Source organism: Oenanthe melanoleuca, chromosome 3 (assembly GCF_029582105.1).
Source record: "Oenanthe melanoleuca isolate GR-GAL-2019-014 chromosome 3, OMel1.0, whole genome shotgun sequence".
NCBI lineage: Eukaryota > Metazoa > Chordata > Aves > Passeriformes > Muscicapidae > Oenanthe > Oenanthe melanoleuca.
The window spans coordinates 53,964,393-53,980,575 of NC_079336.1; the positions used below are offsets into that span (position 1 = coordinate 53,964,393).

Sequence of the window (16,183 nt, forward strand, 5' to 3'; positions counted from 1 at the left end):
TGCTCAAGCACCACTAAAATAAAAAATCTTAATGTCAGAAATTCCGTTAATGGTGCCTGAAACAGAATAGAACCTTGCTCAATCACCAGTATCTGTTTGTTCTGTAACACTAACACAAGCAAAAAGAAATGAAAATGTGGTTTAGCTAGGAAAAAAAATGTAGAAATGAAATGAAAATGCGAAAACTCATGTTTTTTCACTGAGAGTACCTTTTCACATAAATACTTCTTAGAAATTTGAATTTTAAGGAAGATTTCTCAGAGACCCCATAAATACCAGGTATGTTTCATTTCCTGAAACAAAAATCTTTGCTTGTCTTGACTATAATGAGACTACAAGACTGTGTTTCAAATTGCACTCTCTGGAATATCACTAGAACAAGGACACCTGAGAAATGCGACATGTCAAGAACATATGCCACCAGTCAAAAAAGAGAAATCTGTATTTATCTTTCATTCTTTCATATTATGGATAAAAAGATTCAAAATATCAAAATAGTGTCTGTCTTCACCAACTACTACCTCCATACATTGACAAAATCACAGTATATTCTGAGTTGGAACGGAGCCAGAAGGACCAAGTCCAGCTCCTGGCCCTGCACAGCACCATCCTCAAGAGTTACACCATGTGCCAGAGAGCATTGTCCAAACACCTCCTGAACTCTGTCAGGCTGGTGCTGTGACCCTGGGGAGCCTGTTCCAGTGCCCAAACACCCTCTAAGTAAATAATCTTTTTCTTATATCCAACCTAAACCTCCCCTGAAACAACTTCAGGACATTCTCTTGAGTCTGATTACTGCTCACCATCAGTGCCTGCCCCTGCTCTTCCCCTCACAAAGAAGCTGCAGACTGTGGTTAGGTCTTCTCTCAGTCTCCTCCAGGCTGAACAGACCAAGTGACCTCAGCTGCTCCTCACAGGGCTGCCCCTCAAGGCCCTTCACCATCCTCATGGACCTTCTTTAGATGTTCTCTAATAATTTAATGTTGTCATACTGTGCCATCCAAAATTGTCCCCAGCACTGGAGGTGAGGCTGCCCCAGCTCAGAGCAGAGCAGGACAATCCCCTCCCTTGCCTGGCTGTGATGCTGTCCCTGATGTCTCCCAGGACAGGGATGGCCCTCCTGGCTCCAGGGCACTGCTGACTCATTGCCATGGACCAGGTCCCCCAGATCCCTTTCCATGGCACTGCTCTCCAGCCTCTCATTCCCCAGACTGTCTGTACACCCAGGGTTGTCCCACCCCAATGCAGAATCTGACACTTTCCCTTGTTGACCTTCACTTGGTTGGTGACTGCTCAACCCTCCAATTTATTGAGGTCTCTCTGCAGGGCCTCCCTGCCCTCAAGGGAGTCAGCAGCTCCTCCCAGTTTTCCATCATCTGTGAAATTGCTCAGTATTCCTTCCAGTCCTGCATCTAAGTCATTTATGAAGATGTGGAAGAGCACAGGGCCAAGGATGGAGCCCCACTAGAGATGTCTGATGTCATCACACTCACTATAAACCTCTGTGCCCAATCCATGAGCCAGGGCTCATCTCACGATCTGTTTATCCAGCTGTATGATGGCCATTTTGTGTGGAAGGATCCTGTGAGAGATAGTAATAAAAGCTTTACTGAAATCCAAAAAGATTACATCAACTGGATTCCCTTGGTCAACTACGCAGGTTACCTTGTCATAAAACAATATCAGACAGGACTTTCCTCTCATGAAGCCATACTGGCTGTGACTGCTGACAGTGCTGTCCTTCAGATGTTTTTCAATACTTCCCAGAATAATCTCCTCCATAACTACCAGACACTGAAGTGAGACTGGCAGGCCTGTAATTTCTGGGGTCCTCCGTAATGCCCATCTTGAAAATCATGACAATGCTCACCAGCTTCCAGCCAGCTGGGACCTCAAAGATGACAAGTAAATACTCCACAAGCAACTCTTCTCTAAAATCTCCATAACTGCATTATAAAAAGAGTAAAATAATTTTCACAATGTTTTCATAAGTCTAATTCTTAAGAAATGGTTCAAGGATTCTCTTTCAAATATAATTTTAATCTTTACAGACTACAACCATTTTACAGATTCTAGTCATCTTCTGGTCTTATGGGTTATTTTCTAAAGGAATCCTACCAACACTAAGCATTCTAATCAATTATTTGAGCAACAAACTACTGACATACCTGAGAAGTCACTGACAATTGTTTCTAATAGGCCATTTTTAAGTATGCAATGTAATAAATCCACAAACCAGATAAAGAACACTTCCATGATGCTAGAAGCTGATGAACAACTTCATACAGATTGTTCATCTGAAGAATTACCTAAAATCACAAACTGCAATCAGCTTTTACTTTTTGGTAAAATGGTGTACTTGAATAGACTACACAAAGGAGCAACTGCTGCATAATACAGCAATACTGAAAGACAGACTCATTCCCATTGAACTGCATTGAGATAGCAATTTCGGAAAAGCGTACTTAAATAAATAAAATAAATTCACCATTGGCTTTTTGTTTCCTCATATTGTTCTCCAGTGCAGATAGGTAACTTGGACTAATGGCATTTCTTTATCATCTAATTAGAAGTCTGGATGCAGGAAATGGAACATAATGTTTAGCAGCTGTCTACATTTCAACAAAATGAAACAAACAAAAAAACCCAAATATGTAAGATATCCATAAAAATTCAACTCAATTAAAAAATAAAAATAAAAAAAAAAAAAAGAAGAAAAGAAAAAGAAGAAAAAAAAAACCTAACAACTACCCAAAAAACAGAAGCACTCCTTTTCAGCACTTTAGGAAGTTTACTACATGGATTACAATGTTATGAAATATTTGCTTGAAATATTGATCTATAATCAAACCTAATACAGAAATATTTTAAAAATTTGAGCAGTTGAGAACTTTAGATTTGAAAAAGATGCCACTGTATAACCCTAGCCTACAGCTCTTATATAAAGGTAAACTAGTGCTCTTGCATAATGGCACTCTAATAAACTACATATGCTTCATAAAATGTCAAGCCATATCCTACCTTCATATAATTTTTTTGTCCAGACATTCATTTTTGCAGTAGAGTAGTTGTTCAACTTTTTGTGTAAGTGCAGATTTTCAGAAATTGTTGATTACAGAAAAATGTTTTTGAATGGCACAATAAGGAAATAAGGCAAAACATGGGACTGCAAAGACTATCTCCCTGCACCAGTCTCTTAGAAATAACATTTTGAAATACTACTGTGCAACAGTTCTAGAAATTCAAGCAGCTTGCTGCATGTGAAACTTAAAATCTTGAAAACTGTCCAAACAGATTTACTTTCTCCACAGGAATCTTCTGTGCAAAGAATGCCCATGCAAACCTAGACAAGAACTGAAGTCTGTTTCCACAACAGATACAAACATTATAGAACATTCAACTCTATTTCTATCAGGTAAGTTAACAAGAAATTGTAATTAACTCAGTCCTTTAATAATATGCATTTTATTTACATACATTGAACAACATCCAGAAATCAACTTTGTATTTAAAATAGTCAGCAGCCATTTAAAAATTATGCACAAAACAAATTTGATGTTCTAAATGCCTTAGGAGTATACAGTAGTAGTATGCCTATGCAGTTTAATATTATCTTTTTCTGTTTATATGTAAACACAGACAAGTATTTTGCAATGTTAATATGTGAATTCCAAAACAAGTAACACAATTAACCCATATTAGCCAAAGATAGAGAGTACCTGCAAAACGAGGTGGGGGGGGATTATATACATAAATTAAGGAAATAAGCTCACCATGTCAGGCATAAAACAGGCAGATTTAGTTTACTAGAATTCTAACATTCATTAGGCACAAACCCTTCAGTGCAAAGGCCAAAAAATGTTGTTACATAAAAATGCCAAATACCATATCATGCAGTATTCTAACACAATTAAACATGTCCTTGATACCATAAACCTCATTCTCAGTAAAGAATTAAAGGAATAATTAAGGAAAGTATTAAAATACCTGTTTAATTTAAAAAGCAAATATAGTGACACAATATTTTTTGTTTAGAAAAACAAAACTATAAAATTATCTAGGCATGAAAACAAATCTCTACTGAAAATTAATTGGAATTCAGGTTTATCTGCTGCTTAGGTACCTTCTCCAATGTTGAGCCTGCAGGTCTATATTAATTCAGGGCTCAGTTCAGGATTCAGGATTGCAAAATGAGGAAAAATCCCTCCCCTGCTGTTTACACACTGAACAGCATATACTGCTCCTTCATGACCACTAACACCACAGTCAAATGCCAATGAAAAAGTAATTATATATGAAAATCTAGCTACCTAACAAGATCCAAAGTTGTTTACTAAGGTAACAAACCCACAGAAAGATCCATGATAAACACACAATGCTGATGCTCTTTGGCTTCAGTCACTTGTCCGAGCTTTAATCTGCATGAAAACTATGCCAAAACTGAGCTTCAAGTACTACACATTACTCCCTACTACTTGTTCCAATGGTATTCACAGGACTTATATTTAGTTGTGTGTCCAGTTCATGCTCTAAAATTATTACAAATGCTAAGAAATTTTAGGCAAATAAGGGAAGTCAGGGGAATGGGGAAACAGACCAAAACCAAACAGAAAATATGAGAAGATTTAGATGGGAAAGCAAAGCTATTCAATTTTAAAAGATCCACATATATTAGAAATCTCTACTGACATTAATTAAGTCCTCTGGAGTATCTGAAACACAGGAAGGCAAAACCACCCACAAATGTAACAGGTATGACAACGCCAAACTTTGCACTCATATTTAATGTTTAAAAATGATAATTTCCCTACTAGAAAAATACACACAATTTTGGAAAAAGTGAACTTTAATTACAAACTCTTGCTAATACGACCCTTTGGTCAGTAGGAAAAACAGACTTGGATTTTTAAGCAGGGAGAGGTTAAAGCTTGGACTAGCTGCAGAGAAACAGATCACTGAAAAGCATTTCATATTCCTGACACAGTACAATTTGCTATTATGACTAATCAACAAAACAATCAGTATTACAATCAGTATCCATCAGACTTCTATAGAAAGTCTTCTCAGGAAAACAATTATGCTCCTGCTAATGAACTTATCAATCATACTATGTAGAGTAGATTGTATTATTTAATCCTTTAAAGGAACTCCAAATAGGTTAGGATAGATTAACACGTCAACTGAATATAAACACTGCAGCACTGTCATTATATAAAACTTTTATTGATTAGGGTAAGAAACATTAATTTCATTCACAAGGTCAAAGATCACACTGCTCTTAGTCCTGAATGACAAATGCATCAACTAGACAAACAAGCAAAATATACAGACCATTAAATTTGTACCTGAGAGAACTGGAACATGTTTTGTTTTATTTTATTTAGAAACAAAATCTTAGTGCAACCTGAAGTCAGGAATAAACCCAAAGGTTTTGTCTTCTTTCTGATGTAATATCAACAAGAATTAGATTAAAACTAGATGAAAGTCATTCCTACTGTTTCATACTAGCTGCCAAGTTCAGCGTAAGTGTATGAACATACATTTTTCTAGTTGCAGCAGTATCACTATTGAACTTATTGCTATTTTGAATCTAAAATATTGACAATGACACTGGAAATATATTAGAGGTCATAATGTGCACTAAAAGAAAAGTTAAAACATACATGCAACTACTAATTTGAATAACGGGGCACTATAGTAAGTCCAGAATCTTCCGATTTGGATTTTTCATTTAAAGATTCAAAGTAACAGCAATGGGTGCAAACAGTAGAAGAGAACGTATTTCCATTTCTAAAGAAAGTTTTCTTCAAAAAAGACAAGAGGCAGACACAAATAGCACTTAGGCTTTGCCTGAAATTTTTTTCCATTGAGCAAAGACTCTCATGCTACAGCTGAAATAACTGATACTTCTCTGAAAGACTTGAGAATAAACAATAGAATCCTAGGGAAACCTCTTATGAAATACATGCAGAATGTACATACCTAGAAAATTGCTGGTTTAAAATGCTGGATATCACATTTTGACAGCTAATTTGAGTCAGGGGGGCACAACAGCAATTTAATTGGTTGCTCCCCTACAAATTTGGTCCTATCAAAAACTACAGTATATACTATCACAACCAGAACTGTCAAAACCTGAGGTTCTTGAGGCTTTTAAAAACTAAAGGCATTTCTGCTGTAATAGTGCGGTCAGTATAAAGACAGAATAATGACATTGACTGGAAACATCAATTACAAGACTGGCAGTTTAATAACATACCTTTATCAGAAAATCTAACCTTAAGAACATATAATAAAACAGTTGTAATATAAACTGAGTTACCTGCTCCCCAAACTATACACCATATAGCAAAAGTAAATTACTTTGCAAAATAATAATCCACTGTTCTTCCCAATGAACTGTATCTTCAACAACTAGAGAAACAGTTCAAGAAGTCTAATGGTGTTTACAGAATTTTGTACACATAGTATCTGTACAGTAAAGTTCAAGACCTTCCAAAAGTTAAAAATGTTAAATTGTCAGTGAAAATTATGAAAAAATTAAGATATTCAGTGCAACACTTTAAAAGTTCACGTACAAATTTCTACCTATCAACAAGAACTGCAATATGTCCACTTAAAAAATAATTAAAAAAAAAAAATCACTTCTGGATCATAAATAGGTCCTATATAATTTTTTTTTAATATAATGCAGTATCAACATTTATGCTTTTTTTTTTCTTCATTACTGTCTTGTAAAAGCTTTTCTTTGGTTAGCTTTCACAATATCATCAGGAGATGCTGATTTGAAGTCAAACGGTGTTATGGCTATTGTAGGCCCAGTTTCCTTGGGTTTTACGTCTTGCACTTGTCTACTGTACAGGAAAGTTTTATGTATCCCAACTGTGCACCGCTTATACCCTTTTGGAGGATAACGGAGGCACAAGGTTAAAGCAAAAGCTGAAGGTCTTGCACGCAGTGCCTTTATCCATGAAAGGGACAAATCCTGCCTCTTAAGGCCATGCCCTTTTTTGGGTTTTCTGTTTGTTTTGGCAAAACCAGAACATTTTCCTTGTTTTTCTTTTACAAGTTTTGTTTCAGGACTGAAGATACTTGATTGTCCTATCACACTTTTCTCTGTAGATACATCTGCATTTTTTACAAGGACACTTAAATCAATGTTGGTACCTTGGGAGGGCCTCAATTCAATTACACTGCACAAAGGCAAGTCCATTCTTTCCTGAGTTTTATCTATTTCAATAGTCTCTGCTATCAAATCTGAGAGTGATAAATTCTCAACTTCCTTTACTGGAGAAACTTTAGAAAGAGCTAGAGAAGACAAAGATCCTGTTAACTCTGGCATCCCACTTGAAGCTTGGGGTTGACTTACTAGTTGTGATAATGATGAGGTTCCCAACTTCCTATCAGTGAGACTTGTGGTTGACTGGGTGTAAAGATCAGCCAAAGAGTAACAGTGGCTAGCACTGCTTTCCTGGTGCTCCTGAAGCAAGTCAGCCAATGATGTACTTCCCGATTTTAACACTGGCAAAGCAGCCATGACTGAAGAGGGGCCTTCTTTCTCTCTACTTTGTGCAAGTAAAGAAAAATTTTCAAGAAGTTCATTCTTTTTATTTATAGTATGACTGACTTCATTATCAAGAGCCAAGTTTCCTAAAGCACTTGCTAAACATGGAGGACTATAAAAATTTGCATTACTATTACAATCAGAAGTTTTTGAGGATACAAGAGGAATGCTGCGTTCAGGACTCAGAGAATCACAAACCACATCCTGCACCAGCAAGGATTTCAAGTCCTGTGTTTTCTTGCATTTCAATGGGTTACTTCCTATGCTATAGTAAACATCTTGACCATCAGGAACCAAACTTACTGCATTATCACTTTCTGGCAGTTGCTGCTCTGCCTGTTTGTTCACAAGTTCACAAAATGGTCCTTTACACAAATCATCACTGAACGCAGATGGCAGAGCAAGAGAAGAGGATTGCAATCCTTTCCTTTCACATGAAGGTATATTGGATTTTTCAAAATTTGCAGTTAAAGAATAAAGAGCTGAATCACTTTTGGCTGTCAAGTTTGCAAACCCAGTTTTGTTCATGTTGTCAGCAAAATTGTCTACTGAACAAGAGAAATTGTCTGTATCAACACACATTTCTGGACAACAATGTAAGTCTCCTTACCTTACAATAGCCAATAATTTTCAGATGGAAGTCCAGTCACAATGAAATATCCAATTTTTAAAAGTTGACAGCAGCAACAAAAAAAAATAAAATCAAGAAACATGAAAAGGCATTTAATTACTAAGTGTCATCCAAAGGTAAGGAATGCTCTACAATGAAATTACAGGTATCTACTGAAATACAAAAATGATTTTAAGAATCAGCAAAGAATGTCAGCAAAGACTACAAATATTTAAGTACAAATCAAAATAAGAAAGCTACTGTATAGACACTATCCAAAAAGAGAGCTACTAGGGATAGATGTCAGTTTACTAAATAAATAAAAGAAGCACTAAATATATAAAGATGCTTTCCAAATTTAAGGACATGCATTAATTCAGTTAAGTCTTATATTACAAATCAAAACTCTATCATGAACTGCACATGGTTGCAGCTTAAATTTAAACTGACACTGAGGTGTTATTTTGACTTCTAGCTCAAGAAAAGCTCTTTCCTTTAAATGTTTTAGAATAGACATATAATAAGTCAGTCTTCTTTCATTTTCCAAGAAATTACTATAGCAATGATAAATGTCCTCACAGTTTTCAAAGCCCAAAAAAAAACCACAGATAGAAATTAATCACCTTGAATGTAAACAATTAAATATAAGTATACCTTTTGTAGTCTTTGCTATAATCACAGCATCCTTATTCTTGGTCTTCATATTTTGCTTACTGCCTTGTGAAAGCACAAGATCCAAAGCCTTTTGTACATCAAATTCAGTATCCAGTACTGCTTGCACCATTGCTTGTTCTGGTATGGACTCTGCCAAAACTTCTCTCATTTGATCAAGGCATGAATTAAGACGGGCTGAAAGAAACACATTACGGTTACAAGCTGCCCAAAAATACGTCTTCAATGGCCTAACCATTAGCACCACACTACTGATTAGCAAGCAGAAGAGAAAAATATTACAATAAAGGGTTAAAACCTTTAGAAATTAATTTCAATCTCATTTACTGCTCTGATAGACTTTGTTCCCATACCCTGCAGAATACGTCACCTATTTCAGATGTTGCAATAAAGAACATATTACTGTTTATTAATCTAGAAAGTCTCAGTACTGAAATATTTTGATGTTGTAAAATAACTATCTTCACCGCAGAGAAGAAATATAAATAAGCACCCTATCCAAAGTATTATAGTGAGTCAATGCAGAACCCCACTGAAGAGCACATTTTAAGTGTTTACAGATGGTACAATTAACACCCAAAGTAAAACAGCATTTTCACGATCCTCAGGCCTTTACAACAGAAAACCCGAATCAACATGCCAGGTTTCAAACTACCTATAATCCTTATCTTTTCTAAAACGTATTTTTGGCTGATAAAACTAATTTTCCTTGGAGCATATTTCTGCAACTACTATAAGTCTTTACTAAGATACCTGCTGCACAACAAGAGACTGAAAATTTACAAGGCTGCCACTCACTGGAAGCCATACAAACACTAAAGAGCGGAAGGAAATCTTCATGAAATCCCAGTTTCTGATTCCGATTCTAGAAAACAGGAACTGATGAACAGGAAGACAGCAACACATTTTTATTTGAACACCTCCTGGAAGATGTTTAAAGAAGTTTGCATAAGGGAATTCAACACTACAGAATTCCAGCCTCCACAAGGTAACTTGTATTAGCACCCTTTACCTGTAATTCAAATAGCAAGTGAATCTTCCCTAGACATTTGCCCTGCAGAACTAGTGCAAAGCCTTGCACAATGTGCTGCTTACCATTTTACTAATACTCAACCAGAACAGCCTTGTGAAACTCTTTGCAGCCACCCTGCCTATATCAATAATTTTGTATTTATGGCCAACACTATATACTGTATCAAACACAAGAGGACTTGTGAGACCACTGCTGTTTTTACAGTACAAGTGGATATTTTGAGGTTTCTTTTCCCTCTTTTTGTCAGTCCAAAACGTTACTTTCCTTCCTGCTCCAATACCAGTTCTTAACTGATTGAGTCTGTCAAAAGCATTCTGCAAAGCCAGAGGACTGCACTGGCTAGATCACCTGTACCATTATACTGGCTTATTCTTTCAAATTGCCCTCCACAGCTTTACTTCCTGCTGTAAAAACATGTATATTATGCCCCAATGTACCATATTTAACCATATCTCTAAGCAGTAACTTAACTTCTACCAATTTACTTGACACGGAATCAAAATTCTTTTTAATTCACTGTTCTGAATTTTCTGCAACTTTTTAAAGTACCAAATTTCAACACTTTAGTCTGATCTTTTCAACATTTTAAAAATAACCCTGATTATTTCCAAAACATTAAAAACTATATTAACTATTCATACTTAGGAAAGAGACTTGTGAATCTTTTTCACAAAGCAAGTAATTAGATGATTAGGCAGCAAGTTTAAAAAACAAAAGCAAGTATTTTTCCCCAACTATTCAGCTCAGAACTCAGCAAGACTGAACGGAAACAAAAGTCTTATGAACTCAAAACAGTGTAAGAAAAAGACTGTACAGAATATTGGTTACTCTTTCAAGGAAATGCAAGACTTTGAAAACCTCTTAAATACTGCTAATTGTTGTCATTTGGAATGAAAAACAAAAAGAAATCATTCTAATACTAATACTCAGTTATTAATATTCAGAGTCAAGATTTGAGCTGTCAGTGCAGCTGTTCTAATGTCTCCACATAAAATCTCATTATTTCTAGTAAGAAACTAAGAATATATTTCAATGTATGCAACCAAATTACAAGAATTACAGAAAAGGTTGTTACAAACTTGAAGAATGACCACTGAAGGTAGCTCCCTGAAGGGTATTGTTTTATAACAAGATTCCAAAATTGTCAGCAATGTCAGTCAAATAATAAAAATTAATTTAAGACTATTCTAGTACATCTTTAATTCATGTAAAAGATCATTCTGATAGTTGTTTTCTATAATTACCTCTATCAACTTCAGTCAACTGATGAGTGGGTGTAAAACAATCAGCAGCAGAATCGGTACCTTCACAGCCATATTCTTCTTCTAATGGCTCAGCAAAAGTGGCTGGTTTGTCTCGTCTGGAGTAAATAAATTGGGCTGCTGCATTAGGTAAAAAACAAAGTATTAAAAAAAAAAAGTAAAGTGTTTTTTCCTCCTTTCAATGTAAAACATAACTAAAGGTAAAGTAAGTTAGAATTCTGAATCGTTGCAGGGGTTTCAAGAGGGTGGTGAGACACTACTGTGCAATAACAACTACCTGCGGACTGCAGAGAACATACAACAGCTCATGCTAGACTATAAATAAGTTGCCAACACAGTGAGACTACAGGCTGGACAATATTTTTGTACTCATGGAACACAATAATTCTAAAAAGTTCATCATTACAAAAGACATTACACCCCAGGTTTGAAAAACAGTATTTTCTATACAAATCTATGGCCTAATGTTTTCAGAACCTTACACAACCACTTTTAAATTCAGTTCAAATTTTAAAAAGTTAGCATGAAATTAACATTGCTTTTACATTATGTTAAATTACTGATAAGATTTTAATGGAGTTCAACACATCCTTGCTTTCTTGGAATTTCATTAGAAATACAGCTCATGAGCAAAAATACATATTCACACAAAACTTTAAACAAGTGCGTGGTTTCACACTGGTTTAGCAACATTAAGGCATGTACAGATAAAACTGCTTGCTGAACAAGAGCCCCAGTTATTACACTCTCTCAGAAATGTGCAAAGCATAATACAAACAAATTGCCTTAGGTGATGTAATATTCTCCTTAGCTCTGAAATCCATACTGAAAGCAGGTGTATATGCAGAAGTAGCAACTTCTAGCAACTGTTTCCCAAATGCATACATACCATTTTATATTCAATCACCATAACTTAAGCAACTATTAAGATTGTTATACAATCTTGATCAGATTATTTTATAATAGAAGTTTCCACTCAAAGAGTTCTTAGGAAAATTACTGTGCACAGGCAGGAATTAATTTTGCCATTTATCAGTCTATAGTTGAACAGAAGTGCATACTGCACGTTTTCCTCACTGAAATCAATAGCATGGAAGACGACCAGAGTTTTAAAGACCTATTTATCTCAAGTTCCTGTGGCCAGAGGTCACACTCTACATCACAGTCACAGTGGATCCAAATCAAGTACCTGCAGTAGCACAGCTTCACGTCAACACCAGCTGTGCTATTTCCAGGGCCTATTCAGCTCTAGAAACACTGCCACCAAATCTGGGGAAACCCTCAACTGATAATCTTGCCAGAGACTTGACTGGAGAACACAACCTCATGGTTCTACAGCCAGGCTGAACTCAGCTGGGCTGAGCCACTCCAATTATACCTTACCTGAGCACACAGTCATCACTACTTTTAAACCTACTTTGCAACATTCCAGATGCTGGAAGGCTGATTAGCTCCACGTGATCTTGCATGAGGACCAGCACTGCAACCCATGATGAGACTCCCTGCCCCACATTTACTCAAAGTTTCATAAAAGACATCAACTACCAGGTGCACAATAACAACTGTTAAGGCCAGGTAGATCCTACTAACCATATGAAAAGAGACCAAATGTTTCAAGATTATCAACACACTCTCACAGAGCAGATTTTTACATTACCACGTACATTCCAACCATCTAGGATAATATACATGCAGGATTCAAGATGTGGCCAGCTGTCTAATGGGACTTTCAAAAGTCCAATGCCTAACACTACATAACTGACTGTAACAGAATTATGTCCACTAGGCACTTTACAAAAGTGTCACTGGCTTTTAAAAGTTGTTTAATTTAGAAATAAGTATCAGAACAGGTATCAATGAACAATGCTTGATAATTATTTGAACTAACCTGTTGAAGGAGAAATGCAATAATCATCTTCTACCGACTGGCCATACACATCATCATCTTCAAAGTCTATGAAGCAAAAACAACATGATTAATCTCCACAATTTCTAAATAATGTTACAATTCAAAGCACAGGTTTTACGAAACAATGCATTTCCTGTATTCCAGGAGTACAGTTAGGTTCTGATTACTTACCTAGGTAAGAAGTAACCTTCTAAGTTCCAATAACAGAATTTCATTACAGTAATAGTATTAAGCATTTAATACTCTATTCATTAGGCTGAAAATTTTTAAGAGCTACCATACTTCACACCTCCTCCATCAGCATCTCCTTTGCCTTCACAGACTAAATTCAACTTTCTACAGCTCCACAAATCTTTACCCCTGGCACTCCTCTTGATATTTTTTCTTGACCTCTCAGGCTTTACCCCAAACAGATAGTTCAATTACAATTTCTACTCCAACAACTCAGAATAATTTCTACTCCATTCCTGTGCACTTCTCACCTTTGTTCTCTATTTTATGCTCACATCCAACCTTTCAAATGAAGTTCAGAAAGGCAAAAAAAAAAACAAAAAAACAATTCACAATTCCCTTTGAAAATGCAAAATTTTTTCAGGTAAAAAGAAAGTATCTTATACAGTTATTTAAAAATATTCTTTCATCATGAAAAAAAAGCACTAGGATACAAAGAGTAAGTTATTCACCTTTCCCTCCAAAAACTATGTCGAACTATATGTCAAAATTTAAAAATAGCGTAATTTTCACTAAATAATAATGAAATACACAAGAAAAGTAACGAACTATTTTTAAAGACACTACTACACTTGGCAGTTTCACAAGTAACATCTAGTCTTTATCATTCTGAAAAGACAGACCACATCATGCACTGACCATAAAAATTAGTATTTAAAAATTTCACAGATTACAGAGAGTGGAGTAGAAGCTACTGAAGCATTCCATCTGTATTTCCAAGATATTTGCAGATGGAATATTACATTTGGTTATGATCATAACATCTCAGACAGGAGAGGGGGAAAAAAACAGAACATGGTCAAATAAAGACCAGAAGATCTAAGGCCTCAGAAGTCTTCCTATGAAAGGAAACCAAAAATTACTGCAAATATTTAGTTTAGAAATGTGACTCATATTTGGGCATTACAGAATCACATGCAGCATAAAAAGAACATATTGCATTTACTAGAGAAGACACCAAGTCTATTTCATTTGGGCCATAAATAATTCTGTGTGACTACAGAAGAAACATGGTACAAGGGTAAAGAGCTGACATGTAATCTTAGTCATGTTCCCAAGTGCAATAGCAACTTAATGACTACAGCAAATTACTGGGTATCTCAGCAAACTCATTAGAAGAGACTGATGAGTGTATGAACACTGAAATTAACTCCACAGATGCGCACTCAACTTCTCAAAAGCCAGAGACTCAGCTGAAATCAACATTTCAACCAATCTGTTATGAAAAATTGTCTCTAGAGGACAAAAAGTCAAGCAGTAAAATTCCCTAATTCAAGATTTTCCCTATATTAGGTAAATTTACACTAGCATAAACTGCAAGGTGGGAACACACACCCATCACAACTCACATGAATTTACAACTTCCAAGAAATTCCAAGATCACAGTGCAAAACCCAATTTGCACTACTATCATACATTAAAACAGTGTAGTCTGTTCATTCAACTGGAGACCAGAAGCAGGTTGAAGCATTTCCTGCATTTTTTTAATAACCTGACAAAGTGAAGCAACAGAATTGCTGCTCTCTTACCAAAGGGTTCTTTAAAATATTGGTATGTACTGAAGTGTGTCCATTTCTCCACAGCCCAAGCCAAAAAAATGAAGACTTTGAGGGAGAACAAAAAGACTCTGATTTACAGTTTGCCTAAGTTAATGGGGCCAAGGCACAAAGAAAGCCGCACTACTGTAGGTACAAGCCAAGTTCTTATGGAAGAACTCCTTCATTCCACGCAAGAAGCGCAAGCAAAACGAGACAGGTGCCTGAAAAAGAGATTATTCCCTAAATGCACAACTCCATCTTTAAGAATTACATTTCTTCCTCAAGCAACAGCTGTTGATTCCTATCTATTAACATCAGCAACACTTTGCTGGAGTTTGGCCGTGAACACAAATTTTTAAGTGTTTCAAGACTAAAGATGGATGGATTCATCTGTACTGAGGGTTTTTTCAAGTCAATGCCGCTACTAAAAAGCAGCATCACTTATGGGCAGCTCAAGGCAACGCAGGTAGAAGGCAGCTGTGGCTCGGACCACGAGCTAGGGCACGCTGTCCCCGCGCGGAAGCTCCCGGGAAGCCCCGGCAGCAGCAGGAGCGGCTGGGTGGCGGAGCGGCCACGTGTGCCCGACCCTCCGCACTCGGGCGGGAAACGGGCCGGGAACGGGGCGGGGAGAGGCCTGGCCCGGAGCCCCGGCCAACCCCCGCCGAGGGGAGGTGAGGGGCGGCTTGTCCCCTCCCACCGCCCCCGACAGCCCCCCGGGCCCTCCCCTACCGCCGTGCGGGCCCCGCCACACCCTCTGCCCGCGGCCACCCGGGCGGGAGGCCGGGCAGCGGCTGGGGCACGGGCCGGGGGGAGCGCGGAGGGACGGCAGCTGCGGCGGGCCCCGCAGCTCTGCCACCAGCGCCTGCTCGCCGTAACCGCTACCTTCATCGTAGTTATATCCTCGGACGTTCCTGTGCCGCGACATGACGGCGGCGGCCTCGCTCGCCCGCCCGCGGTGGCGCTGGCGCGGCCGGCCTAGGTCGCCATGTTGAAGTCCGGCGGCGCCTGGCGGGATCCCCTCTTGCGCAGGCGCGCGGGGCGCCGCTTCCGCGCTCGTGCGGCGCCGGGCATGCGCGCGGCCCGTCCCGCCCCGGCTCGCGCCCCGCCCTCGCGCCGGGCCCGGCTGAGGCGCCCGGGGGCCTGAGGGAGCGGGGGGCGCTTAGAGCCCAGGTGTGGCTGGCGTGCTGGGGTCCAGCCCGAGTTTGGTCTCGGTGGTCTCTTCCAGCCTGCATAAACGTTGCTGTGATTCTGCAGGGTCTAGTAACAGTCTATCTGTAGTAGTTGTCTATTTAGTAATGTGAGTTACAAGGAAAAGCTAGGTACGATGTGCACATTTTCTGTCAATGCTGAGTTTGATTCAAGCC

At 38.0% G+C, this 16,183-nt stretch overlaps 1 protein-coding gene across 3 annotated transcripts in view; it reads right to left on the reverse strand.

Annotated features, from left to right (window-relative positions):
- The window catches only part of HBS1L (HBS1 like translational GTPase), a 57,875-nt gene extending 41,991 nt beyond the window's left edge, over positions 1-15,884 (reverse strand). The window contains exons 1-5 of one of the 3 annotated variants that reach the window (XM_056486610.1): positions 15,702-15,852; positions 13,030-13,095; positions 11,124-11,261; positions 8,829-9,023; positions 5,203-8,169 (exon numbers count right to left, since the gene is read on the reverse strand). In XM_056486610.1, the coding sequence (XP_056342585.1) occupies positions 6,725-8,169; positions 8,829-9,023; positions 11,124-11,261; positions 13,030-13,095; positions 15,702-15,744 (1,887 nt within the window). In that variant the 5' untranslated portion in view covers positions 15,745-15,852 and the 3' untranslated portion in view covers positions 5,203-6,724. The other 2 variants (XM_056486608.1, XM_056486611.1) reach the window with 2 other exon arrangements.
- Between the last annotated feature and the right edge of the window lie 299 nt (positions 15,885-16,183).